The sequence below is a fragment of the Hippopotamus amphibius genome, chromosome 4 (genome assembly GCF_030028045.1).
Source record: "Hippopotamus amphibius kiboko isolate mHipAmp2 chromosome 4, mHipAmp2.hap2, whole genome shotgun sequence".
NCBI lineage: Eukaryota > Metazoa > Chordata > Mammalia > Artiodactyla > Hippopotamidae > Hippopotamus > Hippopotamus amphibius.
Genome location: NC_080189.1, coordinates 107775470 through 107795524, shown reverse-complemented (window position 1 = coordinate 107795524; position 20055 = coordinate 107775470). Strand labels below are relative to the sequence as shown.

Genomic DNA, 20055 nt, shown 5'->3' with positions numbered 1-20055 from the left:
CCAAGCGGGGAAAGCGGGGAGGGTTGGGGGGGATGAATTGGGAGACTGGGATACCAAATTGTACACTCTAAATATAGGCTGTTTATTGTCTGTTAACTGTATCTCAATAAAAGTTCTTAAAAAAAAAAAAAAAGAATGCTAGGAAGATCATGGAGGATCATGGAATAAAGGACCTGGGTATTTAAAAAAAAAAAAAAGTTAATTTTACATCAGAAGACTAAAGAGTAACTGGCATGTACCTCCACATGCGGATTTCGAAAAAGTCACAGATACGTTAAAATAAAATGAAATAAAATTTTGGAAAAAAAAAAAAAACACAATCCACTGTTTCACCAGCTCAGGATGAGCCTTCAAATGCTTCCTGATACAGTAAAAGATGACAGTAGATGCACAACAGAGAGACCTACTCTTCCACCAGTAAATAAACAGGCTCCACTGACTCAGTTTAAACTTAAAAGGAGGGATAGTGTTGCTAGGTTGGATACAATACAAGCTTTCAAAAGAAAGAAGGCCTCCCTCAACCTCACACCCTCACCTTCTTCTTCCTTCTGAAAGCTCATATCCCACCCAACCCAGCAACGCAGTCCCCTCCATGAGGAAACTTGTGCCAACCGCGTTTCCGGTGGAGTCTGGGGAGGGGCACACAGTGTAAGATGCTGCTTCCAGGCGCCCGTCACACTCTGACCACCTATGAACTGCTTTAAAAATGTGGACTCAGGCACAACTGCAAAGAGGCCCACAAGACTCAATGAATCACTCCCAGGGAACACCTGTGATGCAAAAGCAAAAGAATGCTTCTGAATTATTCTTTATACTGAGATAAAGTGCTCTAAAAAAACAAAAAAAAAGACGTTTTCACAAAGAAAGATACTTTAGAAAAAAAACCTGTGTGAACAGTTTCACAAGTTTCTGTAAAGTGGTTTGCTAGTTAGAATGTGGCGCTGCCCCCACAGGCCTTAGAGCCGCATGCCAGGTCCCCAGGAAGGGAGGTCTGCAGGGGAGTGAGGAGCCTGTGCCACCCAGTGGCACCACGAGAAGCCACACTGTGACCAGAACAGGACAGGCTGGTCTCCAGCTCACCTGCACTCTTTAAGATGGGCACACAGTGCCATGAAAACCGTTCACCACGTTCCTTATAATTCAGATGAATTCTTAGTCTCTAAGATGACTGGGGCTTTAAATGTGCCTAACACATTTTTTTAAAGCATTTAGTATACATATTCTTACCTTTGCCCAAGTCAAGTTTTACTACTCATGGTAAGGGGTAACTCTATATCATCCTGTCTCCCTCTACTTCAGAAATGATCACAGAGTTTGGGAGGTATACAGTGTATACATAAACTCGGGTAAACAATATAATTCAAAACAACGTAACAATAAGTTAGATGAGGGACTTCCCCGGTGGCACAGTGGGTAAGAATACACCTGTCAATGGAGGGGACACAGGTTCGATCCCTGGTCCGCGAATATCCCACATGCTGAGTAGCAACTAAGCCCGTGTGCCACAACTACTGAGCCCGTGTGCTGCAACTACTGAAGCCCACGTGCCTAGAGCCCGAGCTCCACAACAAGAGAAGCTATGGCAATGAGGAGCCCGCGCACAATGAAGAGTAGCCCCCGCTCGCTGCAGCTAGAGAAAACCCGTGAGCAAGAACGAAGACTCAACACAGCCAATAAATAAATAAAATAAACTAAAAAAAAAAGTGAGATGAGGAAGAACATAATTGACATTTTAAAGAAGTAATTTAATGTTAATTTATTAAAAACTGCAAAACCGCTACGTGTGAGCTAGGTAATGAAGAGAAGAATTTTTAATTAGCCACTAGAGTTATCAAAGGAAGTATAAGAAAATGTCAGCAATATTCAGATTATTTTAAAAACAAAAAATTACCAAAGACTTTCAAATAAGCAGACCTAGCATAAGACTGAAGCTGCTCCCTGAACTGCAGTTCATCTCCCTGTGGGGATCATGACAGACAGCTGTGAGCTGAAGGGAACAAAGTGGAAAAATAAAAAGCTAACATTAACTAATTACACCTTCATAGCAGACGCACCACAAACTTCAACTCTTTCCTAAGGTTTAGCAAAAGTAACGCACATTCACTAAGGTGATGTAATTAATTTACCTTTTGTTTATTCCAAATACTCCAAAGTGGAGATGCACACGAAATAATTTCAAAATATTACTTCATAGTAGCACTCCTCCATAGATAAATTACTTTCCAAATTATTAAATCCTTGCCACTTTAAGGAGGTCAGAAGAAGATAACTTCTAAAAAAGCAATATAGGACAAATATCTGTTTGCCTTGTGGACAGACCTTCACTTCTTGATCATATTTAGAAAATTAAAGTGAACTAAAATGTAACTATAGCTCAGAGCACAAGTTCCATTGCTTTGTACCCATTTATTAGCTTCTCCAAATTCAGAATCTCCACATTAAGCCCAATCACAATACAAAATGTACCTTTCCACAAAAAAGACCACACTTGACTAATACACAACATGTGAGCCGCAGTAAGTAACAGGCAACATCCAGGGGTCTGTGCACTGTGGCCACTTAACATCAACAACACTCCTTTTAAAATGCAGGTTTCTCTCCTTCTACAGCACACGCGTGCACACCTACACACACGACAGCCCGGGAGCCATACGGACCTTGCTGGTGGAGGCCTTGTAGGTGGTCTTCAGTTTCTGAGAGAGCTGGCTGGTGCTGTGACTGGCTGCAGGGACACAGAACCAACCGTTAGGACAACACACAACCGAAGCGCCATGAGCATCAGAGCTGGGATGGGAGGCGGATCGCCCACCTTCATTCCACACGGCGGGTGGCGGATGCGAGCCCGGGGGCGTCCACAGCGACGTGGACATGGGGCTTCCCAGAGCCTCCTCTGCCCACACCCAAGTTAAGTTATTCCAAGCCCTGCCGACTGCAGAAAGGAGGGGAGTCCTGTCCCCCACTGAACTCCAAACCCACTCCAGGCGGTATCTGTAGGGTGAGCCCTGCAGGCGCCAGCCTTACCTTTAGTCTTGAGTTGGCCCTTACTCAGCTCTGCCCCATCGATGGCTTGTCCTTCAGCAGTTAAACGCTCATTGAGAGTCTCAATTTCTCTACGCACTGAAAAGTAAGATGTGTACTTTTTACGTATATTCACCAATTCCCAAACTGAGCACATAAAAATCTTATATGTTAAACCAACCCAGGATTGACACGCCAATAAACAAGGTCACATTTACAGAGTTCCAAAAAACTCAAGACATCATTCCAAAACTAAAAAGGCCACCACCCTGCCCACACCAGAAAGACATTGTGCTATCGGGTCCTCAGGAAGGACTCTTGGATTTCAACACAGTTCGTGTCCTTTGTACTTTATTCTACGCACTTCAAAATGTTATTCTGATACTGTCCAAAACTCGGTGAAATATTTACAGTCTAGCTGCAAACAATGAAATTGTGAGGAAAAACATACAATAAGAAAACCTAACTATTGTCGCCTGGCACCACAGAGCACCAAGTGAAGATTACATACCTCAAAGATTAAAAGTTCAAGAAAAAAAAGAAAGATAGAAAGAAAAATTAACATTTGCGAGTTCCCTCGGGGTCTAGTGGTTAGGACTCAGTGCTCTCACTGCCAGGACCCGGTTCAATCCCTGGTCAGGGAACTGAGATCCCACAAGCCACGCATGCAGCCAGTGCTCGGGTTCTGCACCTGCCACCGCCCAGGCTGTCCACGGTGTGCTGAGGCTACAGGGAGGGCAGGGAGGGTGGCGTGGAAGGAAAGTCGAGGGCAAAAGTCTCGGAACAGATCCAGCCTGAGCATCTGGACGTGTTCACAGGCAGCAGGAAGCCAAAACTGTTCAGCAACCAACAGCATCAACTCCCAAGTCCCTCCAATCGTTTGTAACTCTAGTTTTTCTTGAACAAACTGCGTCAACTCATAAAACATAAGGCCTTAGATCACAACAGAAATTCAGTAATACCCAGGTTGCTACGACACATAACTAACCCTTAAAATCAGATGCAGTACATGATATCTAATTTTTATTTTATAAAAAGTTGGAATAATTCCCCACTCTGCATTTTCAAGCTGGACTTATAAGAGAATCCAATATTAAAACATTAAATTTTCTAACAGCAAAGTTTAAATGATACAGGATTACACTGTCTTCACCACTGATCCAAATACACCCCTTATTTCCAGAGTGAAAAATATTTTAACAATGCAAATGCTGTTTATTAGTATTCTATGTTTGGAATCAACTCACAAAACAGGAAAACCCTGCCTATGGCTAAAGGTGCATAATGGAACAGGGGCAGGGTGAAGAAGCACAGACTCACCTCCCAACGCCTGACAGCGCATCACGAGCGCACGCGGCCTAACGCCGACACAGCTAAAACACAAGATGATTCGAATGTACAAAAATTATCAAGACCAAGAAGCCAAGGCAGCCCCCAGACGACCCTGCCTTTCTGACTCCGCTTTCGTAACTGTGGCCATGGACGCCTGGCCACCAGCTCCAGAGCCATGTGGAGGGAAGTCCTGTCCCTCCTCCAGGATGTGATGACCTGGCTTCCAGGACAGGGCGACATGCAGGAGAAGGGAAGCAGAGCTGCCCGGGGACAACTGTTTCCAGGGAAAAGCAATTAAAAAAGCCTTTCATTGAACACTGCTACAGTGAGTAAGACAGGCCCTGGGTCAGGCGTGCCAGGAACTTCCCAACCTATCAACCTGTAAACTCACATCCAGCCAGCATCCGTGGGCGCAGAGAAAGCAGAAGAGTCTGTACCAAAATCATTCCTTAAGTGTTAAGGCTGGAAAGTTGTAAAGTATGTCCTTAAAATTTAAGACATTAAAAAAAAGAGTATGAAGTCCAAAACAAAACTATCATGAGTAGAACTAAAAGCAAAATATGCAGAAAATGTTTTCCTTTGCAGAGTGGGACGGGCCAACAGGCAGGGGTAAAGAAAGACCTTTCCTTCTTACGCTGCTTGACTCTTTAAGGAGCAAATGAATGCACTGCTTCTAAAACTTAAAAAAAAAAAACTAAAACCAACCTAATTAAAAATTCTTTTGATTTACCTTTAATAAGTCAAACAGATACACACATTTTAGGAAATTCTCTGAACACAGTGTATTTTAGAGCAATGAATAATGTTTTCTCAATTTACAGTATAATTTGTGTAGGGAGAGTTATAAGATGCATTCATTCTTCATAAGATCATAATTCAGACTGGCAGGTATGGTCAGCAGAATACTACCTGCCCCAAAGACAACCTGTGAACACATGACCTGGTGACAAAGGCGCCCTGAGCCCTGCAGGTGTGACTGAGGTGAAGGACCTCCGACGGGAGATGATGCTGTGTGACCCAGGCAGCCCATCCTTCCCACGTGTCCCTAGCAATGAGTGAGAGATGCGCAAGGAGGACTCCGCCTGCCACTGGTGGCCTTGGAGATAAAGAGGAAGGCATGCCATGGAGCCCGGGCCTGCAGGAATGCCAGCCAGACGGGGGCCTCTGCGCTCGCACTGCAGGGAACTGAGATCACAGCCCACACCAGCAGGAGACACACTCCTCCTCCAGCTCCAGAAGGAGCACAGCTCTGCCGACACCCTGACCTGAGTGGGCAGAGCTGGCAGATAAACCTGTGCCGTCCTAGGCCCCTAAAGTCTATCAAAGTGGAACAGAAAAGGGGTACAAAGGTGAGTGTCTACCCACAAATTAAACTCTCAAATATTTGTATGGAGAAGTGAAAAGTTATGAAATTATTTAAAATAAGAGAGATACTCACATTCTAAGTTTTCAATATACAGGTTTTCAAATTCTCTTTCTATCTGACCAAACAGTTCCAGAAGAGTACTGCGAACCGAGGAAGGCAGTTTAGAATCCTGCAGACAAAGAAGATTCTGCTTCAAATGAACGAATGAGTGAACGAGAAACTCTGACACCAAGCACCAATATACTTTTTCCAAAGTGAACTGTCATTTAAATTCTTGTTTTATTTCTTACATATAAACACTCAAAGAACTTAAAAGTTTCAAATTTCTACAGATAAAACTAAAATCAAATTGTATAAATGGTACCTAGGGTGGCATGGGATTCAAGACCAAGCACTTCTTCAAACATGTAACTTCCTTTTACAAGGAAGAAAACACGCATACCTTATTCAAAAACTCCCAAATTTGTGGAAAATGAAATTACCAACAGCATTCAGCTCCAGCATACGGTATCATAAACTCATTTTAATCAGCTGTTCCCTAATAGAAGCTGTGCCTTACAGTCCTCATGTCCATTGCACTTCAAGCAAAATAAACTGGATCATTTCCTGTAACTCTGCTCAATACCTAGAAGACTGTTGTAAGGAGGGAAAGGAAACTCTCAGCTGTAGCAAAACATGTACCAGCTAAAGGAAACCATCCCCACGGAAGTTCCCAGGCCTTCGCGGGTGCTCTGCCACCACCAGCGCCCTGCCCCATCTGGCGGGAAGTCGGGGGAAGCAGCAGCATCCCTGGCTGGTGTCCTAGGCACCAACCGCGTTCTCAGGCACTCGCTTTCCAGGCGCTGTGGGCACTGACAGAGGCTATGTTCCACACCAACCTCCTGAGGGCGAGACCTAGGCAATATTTTGTATGCGCCCCGCTCCCCCCCAGCACTTAGAGTTATTTTCAAACAAAATTCTTAAAAGATACTTCTAAAATGATGTTTCAATAGTTAACTGGTATCAGTGTAATTTTCTGAGTTTTCCATTTATATGCAGCATAAACTTTTTGATGTTTAATGAGTTGCAAATACAAAAAAAGACACAATGTTTATTAAATCCTTTCTCAGATTAACTTCTTAGGAAGACAGGAATTTTAGGCAAAATGATCTGTAATGATACCAATATTTAGCAACATGTTTTGAAATAATCACAGAACATGAAAGTCAACTTTACAAGCTACTTAAAGATATGTGAACTCACTTGTTTAAAAATTCAATCTGGTAGAACTGATAATAAGCCTCTCTCAACACCCCTCTAAAATATCAACGAAAATCATGAAAAAGAAGGAAGTGACATCTTCAAATAACAATGAATGTAAAATAAACCATCACAATTGATGTCTGACACCCTGTCTGCCAGCCTGTGACCTCCCCCAGCCTGTCCTCCCACACCTCTCATCCACTTAGCCCTCCTCGCTGGGAGGGAGGAGGCACTGGTTGAGAGACTTTCTGGCCCCTCCCGAGGCCAATCTCCTCTCCTGTGTACCAATTCCTACTCACCTACATTCACAGAGTTTAATGTTAAACTCACTATTCAGCAACTGAAATGTTACCTTTACTTGAATGGTAAATGCATCTTCATATAAAATGTAACTGTAGGACTTCCCTGGTTGTGCAGTGGGTAAGAATTCACCTGCCAATGCAGGGGACATGGGTTCGAGCCCTGGTCCAGGAAGATGCCACGTGCCGTGGAACGACTGAGCCTGTGAGCCACAACTACTGAAGCTGGTGCACCTAGAGCCCGTGCTCTGCAACAAGAGAAGCCTCCACTCACCACAACTAGAGAAAGCCCACGCACAGCAACGAAGACCCAATGCAACCAATAAACAAACAAATAAATACATTTTTTTTCTTTAAAATGTAACTGTAATGGGAGTCAATGTCAGCATTAACTTCACTTAATAAAAAAAAAAAAAAAGACAATCAAGAAGGAGATGTGCAGGGAAAGGGGAACTTTTTCACCAGAGGCAAGTGGAGCCCAGCCAGGCTCTGCGGCTGCCTCCAAGCTTCCCAACAGTCTAACCCTCCCAGCTGCAATCACAGGCGCCCCCACCTCCATCCCCCAAGTGAAAGGTGCTGAACTTCTGGTATCATCTGAGAAAACTCATGACACAAAAGCTAAGAATCTGCATTTTGTCAGGGCCAGCGTATCAGAGGAGGCAGGAGGCCCCTTTTCCAGCCTTGGTTGGTGCTTCCCGGTGTAGACAGGGGCCTCCCACCTCCGCACCAAGCACCGCTGCCCCAAATGCTTCTGACTCGTGACTCCAAGACACAAAGTTCCCATAAAGGCTCCCCAACACCTGAGAGCCTGACCAGAACCCTGACTAGAGCCTGTGGCTCCACGCAGATGCCCTGATCACTGGCCTCCCGCACTGAGGTCCGTCCCATGCCCGCCATGCCAAGTGCCTGTGCCCACAACGCCGCCACCGCCGTCCTGCTGCCAGGGAACCGGGCAGAGTGCCCCCAACAGCCCGCAGGGAGCCCCTCGTCCACCAGCAGGCACCGCCCCACCCTCAGGGTTCTGAGTGAACCTCATAAAGGGTTACCCGAGATGCAATGACCTGTGGGCTCCACATCACAGTGGTGGCGGCGTGGAAGCCGAGAATGCATACCCCTCACAGGACGTTAGAGCCGAGGATGCCAGCAGAGACGTCTGTGGAAATTTAAGTACATCTAACCATGTAAAGTACCTTAGACCAGCTGCACTGTCCAGTGGGGGAGCCAAAAGCCACACCTGACTAAATTTAAAAGTAAGTTAATTACAATTCTTAAAACTCCTCAGTCCCACTAGCCACATGGTTGCTCTTGGCTCCCCTAGGTGATGGCGCAGATTTAGAGCATTCCATCACAAAAGTTCCACTGCACAGCTCTGATTACAACATTCCTTACAAGAAGAGATCGGGATACAGACACCCACAGAGGACAGAGAGTCGGCCTCGTGAGGGCACAGGGAGAACATGGCGTCCACACCCAGGAGAGGCCTCAGGAGGCCCAACCTACCCACACCTGGGCCTCTGGCCCTCCACCTCCAGCACAGGAGAAAGAAGTGTCTGCTGTTTAAGCTCCCCGTCTGCTACAGCCATCCGAGCGCACCAAGAACATCAAAGTCATTTTGGAGGCTCCTTAAATCTATGATTTTACTTCCAAATTTAAAATGTAACCATTTCATTTATTCATCCAGTCAACACATAAGACGACCCTAAGTGAACATTTACCATGTGCCTGCAACGGCGGAGCTAGGTTGGAAGCACTGCTAGGTTCTGAGCATGCGCGGCTGCCTCCTGGAAACACACACTCCACGTCCCAGCTTGTGTCTAACAAGGTCAATACGCAAATGAGCCAATTCTCAGATTTAAGCCATATTTTCCTGTAACATTATGGCTGATGAATTAGTTATAATTGCGAAGGAATGTTTATAAATTTACATGTATTTACTTTATATATATGTATATACATACCTATACCTATGAAAACACATAGCAGATATAGCTATAATTTATTTTACTATAACATTTACTTTTACTTAGGCTTCACGACAGTGTTCTTTTAAAAACCTAACACATTTTCTTCATCATAAAGGAACTACAAAAAGTAGAAGCAAACATCTTTATCAATAAAATATTAGACCTTTTAATCAAAGGGGCATCAAATTATCAGAAAGACCTACAATGTAATAAACAGCAGAAAACACACTCAACTACAGCAGACAACACACTCAACTACAGCAGACACAGGACAAAGCCAAGAAAAGTTACTGAAGGATCAGATTCCAAAAACTCTCCAGAGAACAGAAAGGGAACATCATACCTGATTCTCTTCTCGAGACTCGGAGACAGGAAACCTAAAACTACACTGTCAATTCACCTGTACAAAGAATAAAAACTAGTCCAGACTGTCACACCTACATTTTTTATTAATTACGGTAAACACATGAACCTGGAAACTGACTTCTGTCTCTGTGCAGGCTGGTGTACTCAACAGTAGTTTTAATTGGTTTGGTGGCCGGGGTGGGGGGGGAGGGTAACCCATGTTTTCTCTTTACTGTGGAGACCTGTATGTATCTGAAACACTGCAAACTTGATCCGCATCTTCACCAGACACTCACCTGTCCCTCTAACATGTCTCTCGGCAGGCCCGTCCTCTCCTGCTCTGAGCTGTTCGTTCTTCGTATGGAAAGGCTGTGAGATTTGCGTTTCTGTTTTGCTTGGCGAGCCGTTGAACAACTCCCGCTTTCTGTGGGCATTACTTCTGAAAGGTGATGTCCTGGTTACTCCTGCGAGAAGCTAAACAGGAGCAGGAGAAATAAGTACTTTATTTCTGATGTGGCAAACTTCAATGAAAGAAAAATAGTGAGCAAGACAAGGATTACTTTTCATTGCAAATTTCCTTACTACGTTAACATTTATGATATAAATCAGAATGTGATAAAATTAACATGTTTTAAGGCAGAGACCACAGCCTTGTTAGAGGTAACTTTTTATCACATTGCATTGACATCCATTAAAGAATCGAATAGCAAAGAAGGGCTTAAAGAACAACTCTCCCTTAGCCCACTCTGCAGACTCAGCCTACTCCTCAGAGGGAACCACCTGATTACATTTTCCAGGCTACAGATTCTAGCACAATGCCCTCCAAGAGAAACCCGATGCAAGCCACATATGTAAGGGTAAATTTTCTAGTAGCCACATTAAAAAAATAAAAACGAGTGAAACCCAATGTTTAAGATAATACCATTTTAGTCAATGCAAAAAACACAAACGGGGTATTTCAGAGTTTGTGAGCTCCCCGTTTTCCTTCATACTCACAACGCCTCTCATTTGGAACCAGCCACATTCACAGTGCTCACCTGTGGTCAGGGCCGCAGTTACACAGCACACCTGCACGGCATTCCAACATCCACATAACACAAACATTTTCCTTTGTCCATCTTAGACATTATCTACTCATTTTCTGCTATTATCAATTCCTCCTCCTCCTCCCAATATAATCACATCACTATTAGCTAATATGATTCTAAACAACATGACATTCTCCTTCAATGGCAGATTTGCTTTTGAACATTACCTATTCATTCTTTGCTCTCACTGGTCCCTCCTTCTCCCAATATATCTATGTTAGGGCATGTAATTTTAAGTATGTACTTAAGTTTCTTCCTTCTTCAACTACTGACAGTATCTCTGGTGCTTTCCAGTTTCTTACCATTACAAATAAAGCTACTATGACAATATTTTAAAGTCATGCCTAACAACTTTTCACCAATCCTATATTCCAAAATTTTTCTGTTTTCTCCTTAAAATTTTAGTTTTATAGATTACACTTAAACTTACAAGCTATTTTGGGTTGATATTTTTATAAGATGTGAAGTTTAGGTCAAGGTTTTGGGTTTTTTTTATTTTTTCTGGTGGCACCCAACCATTCTAGCACCATATGCTGAAGACTATCCATCCTACACTAAATTGAAAAAGTTTGGCATCTTGGTCAAAAATCAATGGGCTGTATTTCTATGGGCTTATTTCTTGGTTCTCTTACTCTGTTCCGCTACTCTGTGCTGTCTTGAAATCAGTCATTCTTACCACGTCTTTTTCAAAATGTCTTAGCTACTCTAGTTCCTTTGCCTTTCCATGTAAATTTAGAATAATCTTGTCCATATCTACAAAAATCTTGATTGGATTTTGATAAGAATTGTGTTTAATGTTTACCAATTTGGAGAGAACTGTCATCTTTATTATGCTGAGACTTCCAATCTATGAAAACAACATATATATATATATATCGGTTTTAGACCATCTTTGATTTCCTTCCTCACTTTTGTAGTTTTCACATAAAAGTTCTACATACATTCTAAAATTACCCTGAAGATATTTTTATTTTTGAGCAATTATTTAAATAACACAGTATTTTAATTTCCATCTCCACATGTTAATTGCTGGTATACAAAAATACAATTGATTTTTGGGTGTTGATGTTGTGTACTGCATATTGTGTATTGTATCCTACATTCTTGTTAAACCTATTTCAAGACTTTTTTTGTAAATTATTTGGCATTTCCTATGTAGACTATTATGTCATGTAAAAAAAGGACAGTTTACTTCTTCCTTTCAGATCTGTGTGCCTTTATTTCCTTTTCTTACCTTATCGATCTGGCTAGAAATTCCAGTACTCTGATGAATTAGAAGTGATAGCAAACATCCTTGCTTTATTTTATTTTTCTTGATCTCAAGGTGAATATTCAGTTTTCACCATTAAGTATGCTAGCTATAGGTTTTGGATACTGTTTTATCAAGTAGAGAAAGTCTCCCCCTATTGTTCATGTTCTGAGAGTTTCAGAAGTATTAGATTTGTCATGTTTTTCCGCATCACTTAATATGATCATACAGCTCTTTTTTTAAGCCTCCTGAGAGATCAATTACACTGATGATTTTCAACTATTGCTCTAACCTTGCATCCATGGAATAAATCCCACTTGGGCATGGTGGGTAATTCATTCTCTGTTCTTTCATTTTGTTTCCTTCTTCTGCCTTCTTGTAGGGTACGGGAACATTTTTTTTAGAATTTCATTTTGATTTATCTAGTTTTTGAGTTTCTCTCTTTTAAATAACTTTTCTTAGTGGCTTCCCTAAGTTTTCATTATTTTTTCACAACTTATCACAGTCTGCTGATCATCAACATTCTACCAGTTCATGGTGAAGTGTAGCAACCTTACTTCCTCTACATCCCTTTACCCTCCCACTTACAACATAATCATCTTCAGTATTTCCTCCATACACACTGAGAACTACATCAGACAGTTATGCTTCAACCTTCAAACCTAATTCAGATAAGGAATGCCTACTGAATTTACCTATTTGTTCTTTCCATTGTTTGTTCTTCCTTCCTGGTGTTCCCAAATCACTTCCTTTCTGTTTAGAGAATTTCCTCTGTTATTTTAGGGTAGGTCCGCTGGTGACAAATCACGCGAGGGATGTTTTCACTTGATACAGAATTCCAAGTTGACAGTTCTTTTCCTTCAGCACTTGAAAAACATGCTTCCTTCTGGCCTCTGCAGTGTGTGATGAGAAATCCACTACAGGTAAAGGGACGTTTCTCTCTCTCGCTGCTTTTTCATCTTTAGTTTACAGAAGCTTGACTATGATGTGTCTTAGCATAGATTTATCTTGCCTGGATTTCACTAAACTTTCTGAATCTGTAAGTCTATGGCTTGCCAAATTTGGGAAGTACTCAGCCTGTATTTCTTCAAACATATTTTCAGCCCCACGGTTTTTCTCTCTCTGGGACTCCGATAAGAGAGACAGGTCTCTTGTTAAAGTCCCACAGGTCCCTGGGGTTCTGTTTACTTTTTTCCAGCCTATTTTCTATTGTTCAGATTGGATAATGTCTATTGCAGCTTTAAGTTTACTGACGCTTTTCTCTGTCCTCTCCATTCTGCTGTCGGGAGAATGGAAAGAGAAAAGAACCAGTGAACTGACTCTAGAAGCTCATTCACTGTATTTCTCAGTTCTAAAATTTCCATTTGTTTCTTCTTTATAACCTATATCTTCTTCCTAAGATTTTCTATTTTTCATTTGCGAGTGTTAGTATCTCCTCACTGAAAAAATTCTCTGATGGCTGCTTTAAAATACTTGTCAAATAATTCTAATATCTGCATCACTCCTGTGTGGCTGTCAGTTATCTTTCCTGATTAAAGCTGAGGTTTTAGCAGCTGGTGTGGAAACGTGATTATCAGCTGACGCCTCGACACTGTGGGTGCCGTTACCAGACGCGGGATCTGGTGTCAGTCTCCTCTCACAGCAGGTCTCTTCTGACACTGCCCCAGCAGGCAGACAGGATGCTGCCTTGTCTCTGCCAGGTGGATGTAGCAGGTGGAGATGGAAGTGAGGGCTCCACACTCACCCTCCACTCAGGTGGGTGGAAGTAATCCTGTTAACACCAGGAGGGTTAGAGTCCATCCTCTCCTTTGGCCTCTTCTCACACCGTCGGGGCTGAACCAGGGGAGTGGTGTTACTCTGCCTACACGGCCTCATTAGCACAGGTGGTGGTAAAACTTCTGAATCTCTACTGAGTTTCTTCTGAGGCCATCCCAACAGGAAGGAGAGTGTTCTTTGTTACCACCCAACAGAGATGAAAATCCCAGCTCCGCCCCAGGCCTCTCTGATACCACTGGGCACAGGGCATTGTCTCAATACAGACTGTCAGGGGTGAGAGTCCAGACCCCACCCAGCCTCTGACAGTAGGGTGAGAGGGAGGCTGCAATGTTTTCTAAAGAGGTCCCGTCTGGCAGGCTGTCCCTTTCCTGGTCTCCTGGTTAGAGATCAGGCTCTTCTTGGGGCTGGTCTGAGCCCTTTGCGATTGCGGGCTTGCTGGCTTCTCCGGGCCCAAGGCTGGGATGTATGGGGCAAAATGAAAACCCAGGAAACTCAGCCCTACGTTATTTCTCAGGTCCCAAAAGCCAGTCTACTTTCTTCTCTCCGCTTTTCAGTCTCATATTTCTTTTGTATTTAATGTCCAGTGTTTTCAGCCATACATAGTGGGAGGAATAGGAAAAGTACATCTACTCCAAAGCCAGAGGTCTTTTGAGTCTCAAATTATACATGTGTAGGCCTTGCTATAAAATGGCAACAAAAAAGTAAGTCTTGTTTCACCACACACTAAAAACATTCAAATTGGTCAATTCTGTGTGTTTAGGTTTAAAATTTTGAAATCCATTAATTAAAATTATCACTTACTTGATGTAGCATTATATAGACAAAATGTAACTCTCAAATCTCTTTTTTAAAAGGACACTTAAAATAGGAATAAGATAACTACTTTTCTATTCCTAAAATTCCCATTAAAAAAAAAATCTTCCATTCCCCTCACTTTTTCTGATATTTTATTTGTCAAAGCAAGTCACAAGACCAACCCAGATTCAAGCAGAGGACAGAGACCACCTCTCATGGGACAACAAGAATGAATTTGTGTAATCCATCACACCTTACTTCACTTACTAGTGTTGGTTATACACTGGAAAACATTTTGCTTCCCTAAAAAATAATAGTGACAGGAACTAAATAGTTTTGTCACTTCAGATATTTAGTGGAATAAAATCCAAAGAAGAGCACAAAGGTTAAGAGCATGAGTTTGGGAGTCATACAAACTTAAGTCCCCCCTCACCCTGCCCCGGGGGTTTGTTCTTTCCCAACACAAAGCCTCAGCTTGACCACACTTCCTCAAAGGGGCTGCCCTGGTCCTCCCGTGGGCCTCCCTTGACACCGCTAGCAGAGCACTTTGTGATCCTCACCACAGCTGTACTTAGATCTTACTTACGGGTTGCTCACTTAATGAATGTCTCCCCCACTATGCCATCAACACAATGAAGACTGGGACAGAGTTGACTGGGGCCACTGTTGTATTTGTTAGGCCTGACATAAACACATTCTCAAATATTTGATGAATGTATGCGTGAAAAGGAATGGATGAATGTTACATCTACCGCTGACTGGCTGTGTAACCCTGGTCTAGTTACTTAACCACCTTCCTAAGGCTTTACTGCATCATCTTTAAAGCAGGGATAATAATAGCACTATTTTAAGTCACTCATCAATATTCCTCACATCTGTAGGTACTAGGGATGTTGTAGTGAAAAAACAGGCTTGGTCCCTACCTTCAGGTTGCTTAGAATTGAGTGGGAAGATAGACATTAAACACACGATCTTATGATTTATTAAAGAAGTTATAAATTGTGATGAGTGCTACGAAACACATGTGCAAATATGAGACCAGCTATTAGAGTCACAAAGGTCATTCTGAGAAACTGGCATCTAAATCGAGACTGAAGAATTTCTAGGAGTTAACCATGTGGAAAACAAAGAAGGGAGTAGGTATTTTAAGGACACGAACAGCATGGGCAAATGCCCTGAGCTGGGAATGATACTAGTTTATCAGAAATATTAAAAAATAAATACTGTAGCTATAACACAGAGAACAATGGAGAGAATGGTGCAAGATAAGCGGACAGATAGCCTTAGAGTCTGTTCTTTCATGTTTATAGTTTATCCTTAAACAAAAAGGAAGCCACTTAAAAGTTTTTAAGCAAATAAGCAACACTAGATTGGCGGCTATGTGAAAGATACATGGAAAGATAAGATGTCCATGAATGGAGAAGCCAGTTAGGAAGTTACTGAAACAGTCTAGGCCATAAATGATGATAGTTAAGCTCAGATGTATTAAAAAAAAAAAAAAAAAAAAGTAGAGGTAGATGACTGGATGGGGGGCAGGTGGGGAAGAAGAGAGGCATGGAGGAGAGCCCTTGTTTCTCAGGCAGGAGGCAGATCAGCGAGATGAGGCAGCAGCTATGGAGCAGAAATCAAGCCCTGATACTGAACGTATCATGTTTTTGCAATGTCTTTGAATACCTAACATACAAGGAAGCAAGAGGTGTACAGGCTTCCAGATGAAAAGAAAACTAGGCAGCAGGTATAAATCTGGGACCAAGAAACCAAAGAGACTTAAAGGAATCTTATCCGGAGACTATACTCTTCATTAAAAAAAAAAAGAAGATAGACATAATTCTTTTTCAGTGATTAAACATATTAAATTACTAAGTTCATGAAGCATCTCAGTTGCCAAGATTTTCAACACAGAGATCTACCATAGTCATCTTGCAGTTTATGTTTTTTAAAGGAACAAACATATCAAAACCCTGTGAAAGCTCAAGAAAAAAAGAGACGATCCTTAGACATTTCAATCAAGCAAATAAAATAGCAAAGAGCTTCTCCTTCCTCTCTTAAGAACTTCATCAGTAGAAAGTTCATGCATCTGGTAAGCATAAGTTGGGAAGTTAATGCATTCTGAAGCTTCTACAAATTGATTATAGGAAGTGCAAAAACTGCATATTAACCCTCCTCTCACCTCAAGCACTGTCTCCCTTAACTATCACATCACTGGCACTTCCAGCCTCTGTATCTTCAGAAAGAAAGAAGCAGTCGTCTTCACAACTGACTTTTAAAATCCTCACCTTCTGCCAGTCCCTGAGCCTTTAACTCCTCCCTCAACTCCACGAACCATATACGGTGCTGTTCTGGGCTTTGCCTGCTTTTGTTGGTCACTTCACAAAATAGTCAATACACTATTCGTCTTTTCCAACTGATCAATGTCCAACACACACGCAGCGTTTTGCCATCATGAAGAGAAGGGCGGACTGCAGGTGTCTGTAAAGATACTGAAACGATGCAGCATGGAACCTGAGCTAGACAAGAAGGGAAACACGGACAAAAGAAATGATGGAGAGATACTGAGGGGCGGGCAAGTCTGTGGTGAGGCTCGAATGGGTCAGTAACAAGAGTCAGTGATGCTCACAACACCTCTGGGAGGCACTTAACAGACCGAACACTTAGTCACTTGACCATGGAGCTGTAAAGAGAAAGAAAACGTCTTCGCCCAGTAAGCAAGCTGCTTTAACCGCTACGCACCGTTAACACAAACTACGCCTTAATACAAACTAAAACATAACCCTGAAATTCCAAGATAACCATTTTTCCTCAAAATATTCACGCTAACCCAATATCACAGGGCATGTGACCACGCTAAACAGGAGGGCTGTGTGAATAAGAGGTCCTACTGGTCTTTCAGACACAAAGAAGTATAAATAGGCCCCTTCAAACACCCAACCTCCCTATCCTACTGATCAAACAAAAGAATTTATCATAAACTCTCCTTCTGGCCAGCTCCCCGCTCCCTACTAGCTGCCGCCGCACGCCCGTCACCCCTACGCACAAAACGCCGCTCTCAACTCCACACCCGGTGGGGCTTCAGCACCTTCGGCAGCAGGAAAACACTCGCCCGGAGAGTGGATGTCGGGAACGTCCCTCCCACGCAAGAAGCGGCTGAAGGCTTCCTCCCCCCGCACGCGGTATTTACATACACGCGACGCGACTGCGTTCCCACAGGAAGGCTGTGGCTCCCCAAGGCCCCTCGCTGGAAAAAGCCCGTCCCCGACAGCCCGGGGGCAGATCCCGGGCCCCGCGGCGCAGCGCCGCCCGGCAGGGGCAGCCTGCCGCGGAGTCCCGCCGCCCGCCCGGCCCGCGCTCTGCAGCTCCGGAGGCGCCTCCAGCCGGAAGCACCCCAGGCCGCGCGAAGCGCCCGCTGCAGAGAGGACGGGCCCACCCCGAGGACACGGCGCCAGGGCTCAGCTCCGGGCCAGGGCCCGGCGGGAAGAGGAAGAACACGCGCCTGGGCCGCCGCCGCGCGAGTCTCTGCAGGCCGCCCGCCCAAGGTCGCGGCCCCGCTGTGCCCGGGCTCCTGCGCGCTCCGGGCGGGGGGCTCCCGGCCCGCGGAGAGCCCACCTCCCAGGCCGCAGAGAGCGAGGAGCGCGCCGTCTAACGCCACCGGGACCCGGCCGGGGCGGGCGCGGGGTCGGAAGGAGACGCGCTCCGGGCAGGGGGGCGCGGGGTCAGGGGGCGCTGGCCCCCATAGGCGAGGCCGCCGCCGCCGCCGCCGCCGCCGCGCACAGGGAGGCGGCCAGTCCCGGGCTGAAGACGGCGGGCCCGCACTCACCTGCCACGCCGCTGCCGAGCCCGCCGCCGCGCAGTGCCAGCCGGGCCGTGCGCTGCCGCCCGTGGGCTCCAGCCGCGCGGCGCCGGGGACAGACGCGGACGCGCGGGACCCCCAGCCTCCGCCCTGACGCGGCCCCGGGACCCGGCAGCCCGACGCCCCACACGTCCGGCGCCGGAAGACGCCCCAGCCCCGCCCCCGATCCGCGCCGGAAATGCCCCACGCGCAGGCGCCGCCGGATGTCCCGCCTCCGCCGCTCGCTAGCGCCGCCGGAAGCGCAGCCCCGTGAAGGAAGCTGCTCGCGCCGCCGGAGCGGGCGAGGGTCTCAGCGCGGGCGGCGGGGGGGGCGGAGGCGTGGTGGCGTCATTCGTTCCCGTGCGCGCCGGGCCTTCGGCCCGCGGGGTGGGCGACCCTCTGGAGACGCCGCGGAGGGCCCGCGGGGACTCGGGGGGCGGGACCCAGGCCGGGGCCTCCTGGGGCCGCCCGAGGGAGACGTGCGCTGGCCGTAGGCCGCGGAGACGGCACGAAGGCGGCTATCGCCGCGGAAGGGGGCCCGACGGCCTTCCTGGCCGTGTCCGGGTTGTGGGGAGGACAGGGCGCGCCGCCGGCTTCGGTGGTGCGGACAGCCGGCCGGGCGTCTGAAGCCCTGAGTAAAGACGGCATTTCCTTTTAAGCAGTAGAGCCCGACGTTCGGATTCAAGAAGCGCTAGTATGATTTTTGCACAAGGAGCAAATTTCACGTACTTGGGGATCGAAATAGCCGAAAGGTTGTACAGTAAAACCTGAGTTGCTTCAGTATCGAGTAGCATAAAAGTTGTTACTAGAATCAGTTAGGTAAGGTGAACCGAGGATTTCAAACTTGGAGGTTGTGGCTGACATTCAACTAGCAATGTAACGAAGGGCCTAATAAGCACAAGGCATTCCGCTGGGCGAGGGGGCAGAGAGAATGCCTGAAAAACCACGGTGTCAGCTCCGGCTGGTCCACGGGCTGATGCTTGCAGCACAGCATCCACAGTTTGGGTGAAACTCAGGATGTTGTTAACCGAGGTATACTTAGGAGTCCATAAAAGTCACTGTAAAAGATTGTATGAACAAGTGTCACAGAACTAAGGAAAGGAATCAACACTTTGAGAGCTTGCAAGGGAACCCTCCTACACTGTTGGTGGGAATGTAATTGGTACAACCACTACCGAGAACAGTATGGAGGTTCCTTAAAAGACTAAAAATAGAATCCCACTCCTGGGCATATACCCAGAGAACACCATAATTCAAAAAGACACATGCACCCCAGTGTTCATTGCAGCACTATATACAATAGCCAGGACATGGAAGCAACCTAAATGTCCATCCACAGAGGAATGGATAAAGAAGATGTGGTACATATATACGATGGGATATTACTCAGCTGTAAAAAGGAACAAAATTGGGACATTTGCAGAGATGGATGGACCTAGAGACTGTCATACAGAGTGAAGTAAGCCAGACAGAGAAATATAAATATCCTATATTAACGCATATATGTGGAATCTAGGAAAATGGTACAGATCAACTGGTTTGCAAGGCAGAAATAGAGACACAGATGTAGAGAACAAACATGGGCAGAAACGGGGGGATGAATTGGGAGATTGGGATTGCCATATATACATTAATATGTATAAAACAGATGGCTAATAAGAAAAAAAATCAAACTGTACACAAAAAAATGCACCCCAATGTTCATAGCAGCGCTATTCACAAGAATCAAGGCATGGAAGGGACCTAAATGTCCGT

General features: G+C 45.1%; 1 protein-coding gene across 2 annotated transcripts in view; it reads right to left on the bottom strand.

The window, feature by feature from the left end:
- The window catches only part of WDR37 (WD repeat domain 37), a 49987-nt gene extending 31558 nt beyond the window's left edge, over positions 1-18429 (bottom strand). For both annotated transcript variants that reach the window (XM_057731300.1, XM_057731299.1), the window contains exons 1-5: positions 18289-18429; positions 9863-10040; positions 5789-5885; positions 3022-3117; positions 2658-2722 (exon numbers count right to left, since the gene is read on the bottom strand). In XM_057731300.1, coding sequence (XP_057587283.1) covers positions 2658-2722; positions 3022-3117; positions 5789-5885; positions 9863-10000 — 396 coding nt within the window. In that variant the 5' untranslated portion in view covers positions 10001-10040; positions 18289-18429. The remainder of the gene's footprint in view (positions 1-2657; positions 2723-3021; positions 3118-5788; positions 5886-9862; positions 10041-18288) is intronic.
- Between the last annotated feature and the right edge of the window lie 1626 nt (positions 18430-20055).